Raw genomic sequence first — 12,436 nt, forward strand, 5'->3', positions numbered from 1 at the left:
ATATTTCTAAAAAGCATTTTATAGATAATAAAACCACTTGGTGCCCCCAAACCTATTTTTAATGTGAACACATGCTCAACAACTATTCTGAAAATATTGTTTACATATTACTATTTCCTACCCACTCTGAAACCATTCCATAACTCTTGCTCTATAAAACTTCCCATAAAAATGCATTCTTCACAAAAATGAAAATATACAATGCTTTGAACTAATTTTGTGCATACATGTAGCTACTAGATAACTTCAAATCTGTTGAATGTCTCCAGAAATATGACATGATCTTACCTCTCATCCTCGCCATCCACCAGGGGTGTCGTCAGCGGTAGCACCTTCAACGGGAAAAGAGAAGCAGAGGCTGCTAGGCTGCTGCTACTCCCATCTGAAACTGCTGACATTCCCCCACTGTCACCACTGATAGTCTGAGGTAAGCCAACTAAGGAGGGCTCCGCTGGGCGCCTGGCATCTTCAATTTGGCTTCCAATTGCCTGAGCTAATGATTGTGCAGAGAACTGGGTAGAACTTAGTGGTATCTGTTGTGCCAAAGGCAAATTTATATTAGTTGCTATCAAGGGAGATTGACTAACACTTTGAACCAAATTACCATTTTGGGTAGCAGGGGTTTGTGCTATATTTTGTGGTGGAACCAAGTTTGCTGGGGCAGAAGGCATTCCAGAAGGACCAGTTGAACTAACCTGACTTGTAACAGAAATACTGCTAGCAGAGGGCAAAGGACTAACTGCAGGCAACTGCTGTGAAACAACTCCTTGAGCTACTGGTTCTACTCCTCGTGGCTGGGGAGGCACAGTTAACAAGGTACTTTGGGATGCAATAACCAATTGTTGAGGAAGGCTTGCAGCGCTAGTTTGAACTCCCTGATGAATAATCCCAGTTTGAGCAGGTGGAACCACTTGCGAAGATGGAGGAGCACCTTGCTGAATAACTGAAGGTGGAACCTGGGTAGAGGGCTGCTGCACTGCAGTAGGTATGTTTGCTTGCTGACCAATATTTGCAATCTGACTGCCAGTAGGTACAGCAGACACTGCTGCCTGAGCCTGGCCAACAGGCTGGACAGATGCCCCTGCAGGTTGTGCTGGGACTGCTGTGGGCTGCACTGGCAGCTGGATACCCTGTGGCTGAGCCACAGGAATCACTGTTGTTCCTGCTCCCACTCCTGCAGAACTGGGCTGTCCGGACGACATTGCTGTTTGAAGAATTGGCTGCTGTTGTACATACTCTGAAGCAGGATTTTGAGTCACTGATTTGACATGGCCTGGGGCCATCTGTGTAGAAACCATTGGTTGCTGTTGTCCATACTGTAACTGTTGGGGGGGTGGTGCCCCTGGAAGGGGAGTTTGCACTGGAGGAGCCGCCTGAGAATATGGGAGCTGGGGTTGAGCCAAACTGGAAATGGAAGGCTGCTGACCTAAAGCTGAAGTTACACCAACCACATTTACAGGCGATGGCTGGATACCAGTTGCAGCACTCATAGTGGCTTGCAGAGGTACTGGCTGAAGACTTTGCTTTTGCTGATAGCTCAGTTCTTGAGACTGCAACTGTACTTGTGAGATCTGTGACTGAGAAATACTCTGTGGTATACTAACTGCTGGAATACTCTGTGGACCAGTGCTACCAAAATCCATCTGCTGGAGGGTCACACCTTGGAGAGCTGGTTGTTGCTGTTGTTGCTGCTGCTGCACCACCACAGTAGGAGCTCCCATCTCTCCACTTCCCACACTCTCTGTATAGTGACTCAGTGTGCTGACACTACTGCTCACTGAACTCCCACTAGTGCTCTCCCTTTCAGAAGTCACTTCTATCGGATTTTGCTTTACAGTCTCCACCACTTTATTTATCAGCACACCTTCTGTAGCAGGTACAGCATTTTCTTTTTCATAGAACTCAGTGCAAGTCCATCTACCTTTTTTAAAGGGCTCAGAACTAGAATCTAACTTCACAACTCTGAACCTCGAAGTGTTAACTGTTGGTTGTTGCTGCTGACTTGAAACCGATCCCCCAGTCATCCCTGCAGCTGCAATAGGGACACTGCTAACGGCAGCGGAGGAAGAAATAGTACCATTGCCCATGCCACTCAAGATATTCACATTAACACCACTGGTAACTCCAGGCCCAACACTCACACTAGCAGCACTAGGAATATTGCTTGTACTTATATTAGCATTACCAAGCATGCTGCTTGTCATATTAGGATTCAAACTACCCACAGCAGTAATATTATTTACTGTACTAGTGCCAGTAACAGAACTTATACCTATTCCACCTGTAGTACTTGGAGCACGTATATTAGTCATTACAGATGCAGGTGAACCACTGGATGATACAGCAGATGTTGGTGCAACTGGTGTGATACTGTCAGAGCTTCCAGTTGTAGAGAGTTTTCTAGATACTGGGCTTGAGGGTGGCCCACCAGGAATGGATGCACTGGCCACAGCAACATGAGATGGATGGTGGTGCCCATGTTGGAGGTGGTGCCCATGATGAATGTGATGGTGGTGATGGAGGTGGTGTGGATGAGCATTCCCATTGATCACAACATTCTGTTGTGGAAGGTGAGGCAAATGAGGCTGAGGAAGGTGGGGCTGGTTGGGAGAGACTGCCCCAGGTGTCTCGGCTTCCTGGAAGTTATTTAGGGTCTCTTCTGAGGAGCTGCGTTCGGGCTCCCCTAAGTCAGTAGCCCTGGAAAGTGACACATCAAGGATCTCCGAAGAAGAGAGATCTTCTGTGTGAGATTCATCCAAATCATCATAGCTCTCAGTGTCCTCTGCTATACTGTTGTTAGAGCTGATACTAGCGGAGATCTGAGCAGGAGTAACGCTAGTTATCTGGAAGCCACTTTTCTTTTTCATTTGAGTTCCGCCTGGCGCAAGAGGCTGTGCCTGCAGCTGAGCCTGCGAAAGGAGGTTCAGGCTTTGTGGAGGCGGAGGCTGTGGTCCCGACGTAGAAGATGCTGCAGGGGGCGGCGGCTGAAGCAGCGACGGAGGCGGAAAATCCTCGGAAGATGTGGCACTACTACCGACGCCGGTACCTGCTGCATTGAGAGCAGAGGCGCTGCCACTACCGCTGCCCCTTCGAGGGAACACTGCCGGGTGCGCCATCTTCCTAGCGCTAATGTCTGCAGCGGCGGCGGCCGCGGCGGTGGACTCAGGCGGCTGGTGCATTGTGTTGGGTACCGGGGGGGGGGGGCCTAGGAGGCGAGTGCAATTTCCTTCTGCACCGTAATCTTTGTATTCGAGACGCCGGAGAGGAAAACGGGACCTGACGCTCCGCCTGGCGCGATTCCTCCTTCTCCTCCTCCTCAGCCGAAGGCGCCGGTCGCTCCTGCCTTCGAGAGCGAGCTTCGGAAAGGAGGATGAACGAGGGTGAACAGGGCGGCCGGGGACCCGAAGGGGGAACCCCTTCAGTCCTTCGCCATTCACTTTCCCCTGTAGCCTCACACCCCCCTTTATATTCCGTTTCACGTGGGGTGCGGGGCAGGAGGGAGGGGGAGAGCGCAGGAGGGGGAGGAAAAGCGAGAAATGCCCACCTTCTCCGGCCAACTCCGAAGCCGCCTCAGCCCCCTCCTCCCGCCGCGGCGGCGGCCGCTGCAAAGCCCTCCCGGCCGCTCTGCACGGAGGCAGCGCCGAGCAAGTGTCGCCTTCCCCTCGCCACCCCCGGGGCCGCCGCCGCAGGCGAGCCCCGAGCTCAGTGTCGCTCAAACCTCCCCTCCCGGCCCCGCTCGGCCCTCCCCCCGCGCCCCGCAGACCCTTTCAAACCCCCTGGGCTCGCGGCGGCTGCTCGGTGAGGAAACGCTGGCCGCGGCTGGGGCCGGGGCGACGCGGCTGCGAGCGGGGCGGCGGCGGGGCGCCCGGTACGGTGAGCCCAGCAACGAGGCGCGGGCGGGCGCGCAGAGACGCCGGGTCCTCGCGGAGCACGGCCGGGGCGCGGCGGCGGCGGTGGCAGCGGGAGCCCAGGGACCGCTCCATCACTGGCAGCCATGGAGCCCGAGCATTTTCCTCCCTCAGGGCAGGCGCCTCGGCTCGGCACACGTCCTCGGGGAGGAAGGGGCCGGCGCCCGAGCCTCCCCGGAGGGCGGCGGGACGTGCGCTAGGGCGGAGGGTGCGACCCTCTCTTGTCCTCTTCCTCCGCAGCCGGCTCTTCCTCACCCCGCTGCTCCCGCGACCGAGCGGGAGGGGGCCGCAGGCGGCGGCGGCTCCTTTCTCGGCGGCGTTGGTGGCCAGACGGGCTGGTGCAGCGACTGCAGCCGACGCCGTTCAAAGGAACGAGAGGTGGGGTTGGTCGGTGTCGGCAAACGGGGCGGGGGAGTGGGTGGGTGCCGAGGGAGGGTGTCGGGCGGGGAGGGGGCTATGGTGGTTGTTACTAGTGCTCTTCTTCGGCTCCCCCGGCTCTACCGTATCCCCCAGTCTCTCGCGGCATCGGGAGGGGAGGGACCAGCGCGGAGCGCAGGAGGAGGAGGGGCGACCGCCGGCGAGAGGAGGCGGTGGTGGAGGGGGAGGGGGCAGGCGGAGGAGGAGGAGGGAAGATGGCGTCTGCGCATGCGCCTCGGCGCCGCAGACATAAAGCCGGGTCTGGCGGGGCAGGAGGCGGCGGATCTTCGGGCCTGTGCGAGCGCCGGGTCTCCCGACGGAAATTGCCGAAGGCTGGCGGAGGCGCCGAAGCCGGGAGTGGTGGAGCCGGAGGGGATAGTGGGGGTGGGGAATTTCGGCCAAAGGAGCGAATCCGGGTCGGACTGCCTGCTTCGGCCCGGTGGGGGTGGGCAGGGTGCGCGCCTGCCGCGCGCGCAGGCTAGGTGTGTCCGCTCTTTTCACACTCGCGGCCGGCGCGCGCGGGCACGCGGCAGAGGAGGGGGCGCGGCGCGGAAGGGCCGGCGGAGGCGGCGGGAGCGCCGGCGCTTGGTGTGCGCGCCCTGGGTGGTGTCCCCCGCCTGCGGAATGGGTAATGAGGCTTTTCTCCGCAGCAACAGCATCACGAGTTTCAGTTCCCAGGAGCCCGCCGCCGCCGCCGCCGCTGCCACGACATGAGTCAGGCTTTCTTCCCCGGCGCGTGGCGGAAACCTCCTCCCCCTCGCCGCACCTGGGCTCGCCCCCGGCCCTCGCCTCCTCGGGGGATGCCCCAGCGCCGGGAGCTGCGGGGTCTACGGAAGGCCGGTGGCTCCCAGTGATAGGTGTTGTCTTTTGTGCAGTGCAGTTGCTGCCATGCGGTCTCCTCGCCCTTCCACGGGCAGGGGCGAGGCAACCGGACAGATGTTGCAGCTGTTTCCAGTTAACTGCCTTAGCTCCTCTGGGGTAGGCTCTTCTCTAACGAGGAGTGGTTGCAATGCATCCTTAACTGGAGGACACAGGCAGGCCGGCCCTGTAAACGACTGATCTCAACAGGTGTCTCCAAGCAGCGACGCCTTTTTCGTTCATTGTCCTGGCTATATCCCCATTGGTTTGACTCAAGAGGCAAGGTGGCCCGGACATGTGAGCAACACAAATGATAAGCATGCCTTTTAGGGCTAGAAAAGAAAAAGCCATCCGAAATTCCAGTTTTAAAACACACACCCACACATATTACATTTCATGGGTCCGACTATAGTTCTACAGAAGCAATGTTAGGTTTGATTGGGGGCAATTTACTGGCAGTTACTTTATTGGCATTTCATGTCAAAACCTAGTTCTAAGCATTTCTTACCAATAATCGAGAATGTCCGTCTCTCCCAGGAATTTAAAAATGATAAAGCAAGCCCAAAAGCTGTAGGGAGGAATTTTCATTTTGTTAAATTTAGGTTAGGGGAATCGGCGCTTATGGTTAGACCTCTGATTCAGGAAATCTCACGGATTTACATTCCTATTTCAGAAGATTGTTAAAGCAAAAACGATTGTCATTTGCAGTTTTGATACACCTCTAGTTGTCAATTCAACTTTTTACCTTTAGTTTTCGCTGAACTCTTCCCCTTGCTCCAAGGGGAAGCCTTCAAAAAGTGAATTATATCACCTTTTGCATGTTATTGAATAGAAGTGCACCCTCAACATCGCGTCTATCCGCTATCAAAGCTATGATACATTGTTGCTTTATCTGGGGTCTCCTACACTGAAAAGAAAAACTGGGGCTTAATATATTTATTTTTTTTACTTTATATTGCTAATGTAAACCTCTGCTAGAAGTAAATAGGCTCTCACAAATATTCAAAGTGATACAGTAATAAAAATCAAATATGAGAAGACTGTACTTGTTCTCTGATATTAATTCATTAATATGTGAATGGTTGTGTTTTTATAGAGTCATGGCTATTTGTGTTTTCACAAAAATAATTATTTCTTTTTTCTCCAACAGCTTTTGTTGCAAGTGATATGCCTGGTTAATCGCTGCCATCCATTGTTGAAATGCAAATCTGACATTCTTTTTCAATAGTTTTTGAATGGAAAATGGAAACTACCCTAACCGATTGAAACTGCAATGGATGTAAATGGGTGGAATGTCCTTTCTTTGGACTGCAGTATGAAAGAAAATGCTCTTGATCTCTCAAACTGCAGCCTTAAGTCAAAGGTTTCTTGTTTTGTTTTGTTTTTTTAAGTCAAAGTTTTAAATTACCCCAAACAGCAGCTCTACACCCCTTGGGCCACCTAAATAACTCACTATTATTGTGCTGATACGGCTTGATGCTTAATAAACACATGTATTAAAGTCTTACCCAAAGCTAACAGAATAAAAGAGCTGTTGAGATAGCCCTATGGAAGCGGATACTTATTCTAATGACCAGTAGCAAAGGGTACTGTTTGAGCTGTTTTGATGGGGGAGGAAGAGTTGGGGTGTTACTCCTTTTAAAAGAAAGGTTTAAAAAACAAAATCCAGAATTAACACAAGACATAAGAAAATAAGATCTTTTGAAGCGTATTAATTTTTGCCTGCTAAGGCTGCATCAAGTCCCACTAAGATATAAAGAGCAACTGGGCCGGGTGCGGTGGCTCACGCCTGTAATCCCAGCACTTCGGGAGGCTGAGGCGGGCGAATCAGGAGGTCAGGAGATCCAGACCATCCTGGCTAACGCGGTGAAACCTTGTCTCTACTAAAAATGCAAAAAATTAGCTGGGCGTGGTGGCGGGCGCCTGTAGTCCCAGGTACGCGGGAGGCTGAGGCAGGAGAATGGTGTGAACCTGGAAGGCGGAGCTTGCAGTGAGCCGAGATCGGGCCATTACACTCCAGCCTGGGTGATAGAGCGAGACTCCGTCTCAAAAAAAGGATATAAAGGGGACCTCTATAGTTAGGGAAATCCTAGTTTCAAAAATCTGGGTCTCTCTTCCCCCTTCCAAAATTCTTACGACCAGCAATTTATGAACACAAATACATTTAAAAAAAGGAGAAGGCACCTGAAGACCTAGATTTTGTTATGCTATCATCTTTTAATTAAAAAGGTCTGGATTTTTATTGCATAAACATTAAATGCCTACTGCTATGTATAATAAAGTCATTAAATCCTTTTAACCAAGTACTTAGAGCTATCCTTTGCCTTTTGAAAGGCCGAATTTTAGCTTTTTTCATTCTGAGGCTATACGTCTGAATTACTGTTCTGTTGTTTTTTGAGACAGTCTTTCTCTGTCGCCCGGGCTGTAGTACAATGACACAGTCTCAACTCACTGCAACCTCTGCCTCCCGGGTTCAAGCGATTCCCCTACCTCAGCCTCTCGAGTAGCTGGGATTACAGGCATGTGCCACCACTCCCGGCTAATTTTTGTATTTTTAGTAGAGACGGGGTTTTACCATGTTGGCCAGGCTGGTCTCGAACTCCTGACCTCAGGTGATCCATGCACCTCAGCCTCCCAAAGTGCTGGGATTACAGGCATGAGCCACCGCGCCCAGCCTCTGAATTACTTTTCTGCTGACTCAAAGATTAGCCTTTATTGTGGTGATCACTTAAATCCAGTTGCAACATTATAAACCAACCTTATATATTTTGACATGTTCAGTGTTTACTGTACCATAAAAATAGAAAATTTGGGCTGGGTGCGGTGGCATATGCCTGTAACCCCAGCACTTTGGGAGGCCTAGGCAGGCGGATCACCTGAGGTCAGGAGTTCAAGACCAGCCTGGCCAACATGGTGAAACGCCTCTCCACTAAAAATACAAGGATTAGCCAGACAACATGGTGCACGCCTATAATCCCAGCTACTTGGGAGGCTGAGGCAGGTGACTCGCTTGAACCTGGGAGGCGGAGGTTGCCGTGAGCTGAGATCGCAGTACTGCACTCCAGCCTGGGTGACAGAGTGAGACCCCGTCTCAAAAAAAAAAAAAAAAAGAAAAAAGAAAATATGCGGCCGGGCGCAGTGGCTCACGCCTATAATCCCAACACCTTGGGAAGTCGAGGCAGGCGGATCCCGAGGTCAGGAGATCGAGACCATCCTGGCTAACACGGTGAAACCCCGTCTCTAGTAAAAATGCAAAAAATTAGCCGGGCATGGTGGTCGGCACCTGTAGTCCCAGCTACTCGGGAGGCTGAGGCGGGAGAATGGCGTGAACCTGGGAGGCGGAGCTTGCAGTGAACCGAGATCGCACCACTGCACTCCAGCCTGGGCACAGAGCGAGACTCCGTCTCAAAAAAAAAAGAAAATTTGCTGAACATTGTACACAATTTATCTATTTGTGAGTACTGCGAAATAGATCAATTAAAATCAAGTAATTCTCTAAAAGCAATGCCCTTGAAGAGCAGGAAGGGAATACCTATACTCTAAATGGCTGAGCTACAAAAATAGATACTATTAAAGAGAAATGTGTACAGAAAATATGCCACTGTTCCACTCCAGTAATTATTCTGGCTAACCAGTGCTTTAGTCATGTAATATTATTAATACTTATTTACAGCTTTTAGATGTCATCTGGGAAAATAAAGTCAGATGTTTATGACATAAACTCAAAAAATCACACATTTTTACATATGAAGAACCTAATGCAAGGGGATATTGCAGTATGTTTATTAATCAATTTGCTCTCTGACAAATTTTAATGAGACCAGGAGTGTGCCATCACTATCAATATCACAAAATGCATATTTCAAAACTTTAATTCCAATTTTAATGAGTACAGTTTAGCTTATAACTGATTAATTTCAGCAGCATTTGTTAAGTTTTTCAATAGTATATTTCAGTTCAGCTAAACAATTTTATATCCTCAAAGGAGATAATGCTTACAAAACAGAAAAGTATAGTTATTTGAATGTATGGTTCAGAAGGTACACTGATACACATTAGCTCATTTAATTCTACCCTTTGAGGGAGAAGACATTATCATTCTCATTTTAGAAGTGAGTAATCACAGGGAAGTTAAATAACTTTTCCAAGATTCATGCCTAAATCTGGATACTCATGTCCTCTTAATATCAGATTCTATGCCTCTGTATTTAAGGATTTTTCTGAAAAAGTCTGAGCATTAGAGACAAGTGTTTTTCAAAAATCTCTTGAAATTAATAAATGTTCCTTCAGTGCTTTTGAGTGCCAAAGAAGATATGCCATTAATTTGAAACAGCATTTCTTCTGTATGAAGAGGATAAAAGACTTTTTCCCTCTTTGAACCAATGTAAATGTTATAGATTCTTTTACACTCTTCTGATTTATGAATGTGTTAATTTGGAGAATGTTCTCACAACCTAATGTCTGCTACAGTACTGTGAAGTGACATTGAAAAAAGAATTTATTAATTTATATTTTTAAAGGCTATAATCAAATAGCCCTCCAAATCTCTCCAGTGTTAGCTAATTTTATTTAATGCCTACTATATACTGCACATTGGTTTTCAATGCTGTAAGTGTTCTATCCCACTCAGTCCTCACAGTTATACAAAGAGCTGAAATTGCCCCATGTTGCAAGTGAGGAAAGTGAGGTGCCAGTAGGTTTCAGTCTTACAACTTGACTAGAGTGGTAGGGCTAAAATGAAAATCCTGGCAGTCTAACCACCCCTTCACAGCTGCTTCCAAGGCATATTGTTAATTCAGGCTACTGCCAACTCATGCTCCCAAGTTAAGTTTCTACAGAATACTCATGTTTTAATTTTTCTAATTAGGCATCTCCAAAAAATCTATAAGCACCATTTTCTCCTATGCAGAGATATTCTAAGAATGTACATTTTAGAGACTACTGTGGCCATGTAGGAGTTAGACATAAAGGAACAGAACAATGATTTCAGTAGGAGGATTCTTCACTGATTGAAACAGATGCCAAATGCTTGAAAAAAGGCATCAATCACATGTAATTGAGAAATGCTATCTATATAGGACAAGATAAATGTTTTCCTGTTTTAGCAATTAGTCTTTATTGAACATAAGAGCCTGTAGAATAGAGAGAGTAATAAGAGAGTAATAACCTAATCTTTTCAACGTGTTCTAAGGGCCCATTTGTATTTATATATTTTTTGAATATGTAAAATTATAGAAATAAACACATTTGTCACATTTGTTTATATCATGATTCTAATAAGACCTTTGTCCATCCACTGTCAACAAAAATAAGGTCAAGTTATACAAACAAACAAAAGCAGCTGGATGCGGTGGTTCACACCTGTAATCCCAGTGCTTTGGGAGGCTGAGGCAGACAGATTGCTTGAACCCAGGAGTTTGAGACCAGACTGGGCAACATGGCAAGACCCCATCTCTACAAAAGATACAAAAATTAGCTGGGTGTGGTGGTGTGCGCCTGTGGTCCCAGCTACTTGGGAGGCTGAGGTGGGAAGATTGGTTGAGCCCTGGAGGTCAAGGCTGCAGTGAGCCCAGTAAGCATCATGCCTAGGCAGCCTAGAGAAAGACCCTGCCTCAAAAGAAATTAAATGAAATTTTAAAATGAAAGCAACCGATATTCCTTTGTATTTAAAGATTACATTCACAAACATTTAGGTATATCTCAAATCTTCAAGCTCAAAGAAAAAAGAATTTACTGGGGTCATTCCTTAGTCTGGAAATTTCCTTTGATCATTTATTTTCTCCCTCTGCTCTAACTTATCTTTTAAGGTAAGAACATTAATAAAATAGTTTTTAAATAATTTTTAATAACACATTCAAATAGACATTTCCAGTTATTTTCATTGTAGAAAACGGGAAATCAGTAGTCTTAAAGGCCAACATCTTTTCTGATTTTAATACCATGAATAAAAGAAGAAAAGAAAATCCTAAATGTATACACTCTAAATTGGAGTCAGAGACACAAAATTAAATCCCAAAAATATTATGACCACAAAAATTTAAATGCAACAGCACAATTTACATACGGTAGATGTTTACAAACCCTTTCTATATGAATGATAAATTAGAATGATTAAAGAGGAAATTAATAGAGTTTTTAGACAAAATCGTGAGATGGGATTTAGGAGAAAAAGCCCAGCAAAATGATTTGTTTTATATGCAATATATACACACTTATCACACTCAAGAAAATTTAAAATATGACTGGTTCAGCCCCTTCACTGAGTTAAACATAAAGTTAATTGCACAGATACCAACAAAGTTTTCCATCAGAAACTAGAAAGGTCCAGGTACTTTCTTGCCACAGTTATTTATAGACAGGAATGATAATGCCAACTTAGTGGTTTACCTTCAGTGTTTCAAAAGAATGTCTTTATTCAGGAGACATACTGACATAACTGACATACAAAATGGTTAGTAGATGTACAACTATATTACAACTCAAGGTATATTTCGAGTAAAATGGGAGTAATACTCTGTTTTACCCCAATGTTGATCCCAAATTATTTGATAATAAAAACAAGAGCTTTGAAAGAAATACTTCCAATTAAACTCATCTTGAGAAAGGTGCTAAGTTTTCTTTGTTCTTTTAAGTATATAGCAGAAACTTAAAAGTCCTTATAAAAAATTTTCTAAATCCTATACTATGTAGTAACATTGTCAACATAATTGATCACTTGAACTTTACTACTGAACTTTTCACAAGGTGTTTCTGAAGAACATAAAGTTCAGACATTACGGCGTTAAAAAACAAGCTCATTATTAAAATTTTGGTCAAGGGCATCCAATGGTATTAAATTTCCTTCTCTGTTCTTTTACTTGATCTCTGTAAAATTCTCCTTACCCAAGCTAAGCCAACAACAACTTGCTAACTACTCTTTTTCATTAAGCATCATGCCCAAAGCATTTTCTTTTTTTCTTTTTGTAAGAAGCAAAGTTCAGTGAAAATGGTAAGAAGATATGAGTTGAATCTGTATCTCCTTTTCTGATAGCTTTGCATTTGTGTAGGGACAATGCATTATGTCAAATACTGACTACAAGTATAATCCTTAGCTTTTGTGTTCTATTCTGGAAATGAATTGCTTACATCCTGGCCTAAAAATAGGGGAGATTCATGAACATCTTCTAGTCAAATGAGCTCCAGAACTGTTTTCTAAGAAACTTAGTTGGTAATTTTTGGCATGACAAGTCACAGAAATCATACAAAACCTATGA

General features: G+C 46.5%; 2 protein-coding genes across 4 annotated transcripts in view; one reads left to right on the top strand and one right to left on the bottom strand.

Moving 5' to 3' along the window:
• Positions 1 to 3,179, bottom strand: part of TSC22D1 (TSC22 domain family member 1) — a 144,137-nt gene extending 140,958 nt beyond the window's left edge. For all 3 annotated transcript variants that reach the window (XR_007720727.1, XM_050766179.1, XM_050766178.1), the window contains exon 1: positions 289 to 3,179. Coding sequence is in view for 2 of the 3 variants with exons in the window: in XM_050766179.1 (XP_050622136.1) it covers positions 289 to 3,179 (2,891 nt within the window). In the remaining variant the exon portion in view is untranslated. The remainder of the gene's footprint in view (positions 1 to 288) is intronic.
• Positions 3,180 to 3,296: 117 nt separating this feature from the next.
• Positions 3,297 to 6,223, top strand: LOC126940388 (serine/arginine repetitive matrix protein 1-like). The gene is made up of 3 exons (XM_050766242.1): positions 3,297 to 3,380; positions 4,149 to 4,286; positions 4,976 to 6,223. Exons 1-3 carry the CDS (start codon positions 3,371 to 3,373, stop codon positions 5,305 to 5,307), a joined length of 480 nt encoding a protein of 159 aa, XP_050622199.1. The 5' UTR covers positions 3,297 to 3,370; the 3' UTR covers positions 5,308 to 6,223.
• The last annotated feature ends 6,213 nt before the right edge of the window (positions 6,224 to 12,436 follow it).

This window comes from Macaca thibetana, chromosome 17, assembly GCF_024542745.1.
Source record: "Macaca thibetana thibetana isolate TM-01 chromosome 17, ASM2454274v1, whole genome shotgun sequence".
NCBI lineage: Eukaryota > Metazoa > Chordata > Mammalia > Primates > Cercopithecidae > Macaca > Macaca thibetana.

What these genes read in the sequence shown, in the direction of transcription:
- LOC126940388 (XM_050766242.1), top strand. An exon ending in GCCGTTCAAAGGAACGAGAG is followed by an intron (nt 4,287 to 4,975) that starts GTGGGGTTGGTC and finishes TTTTCTCCGCAG; the next exon opens with CAACAGCATCACGAGTTTCA.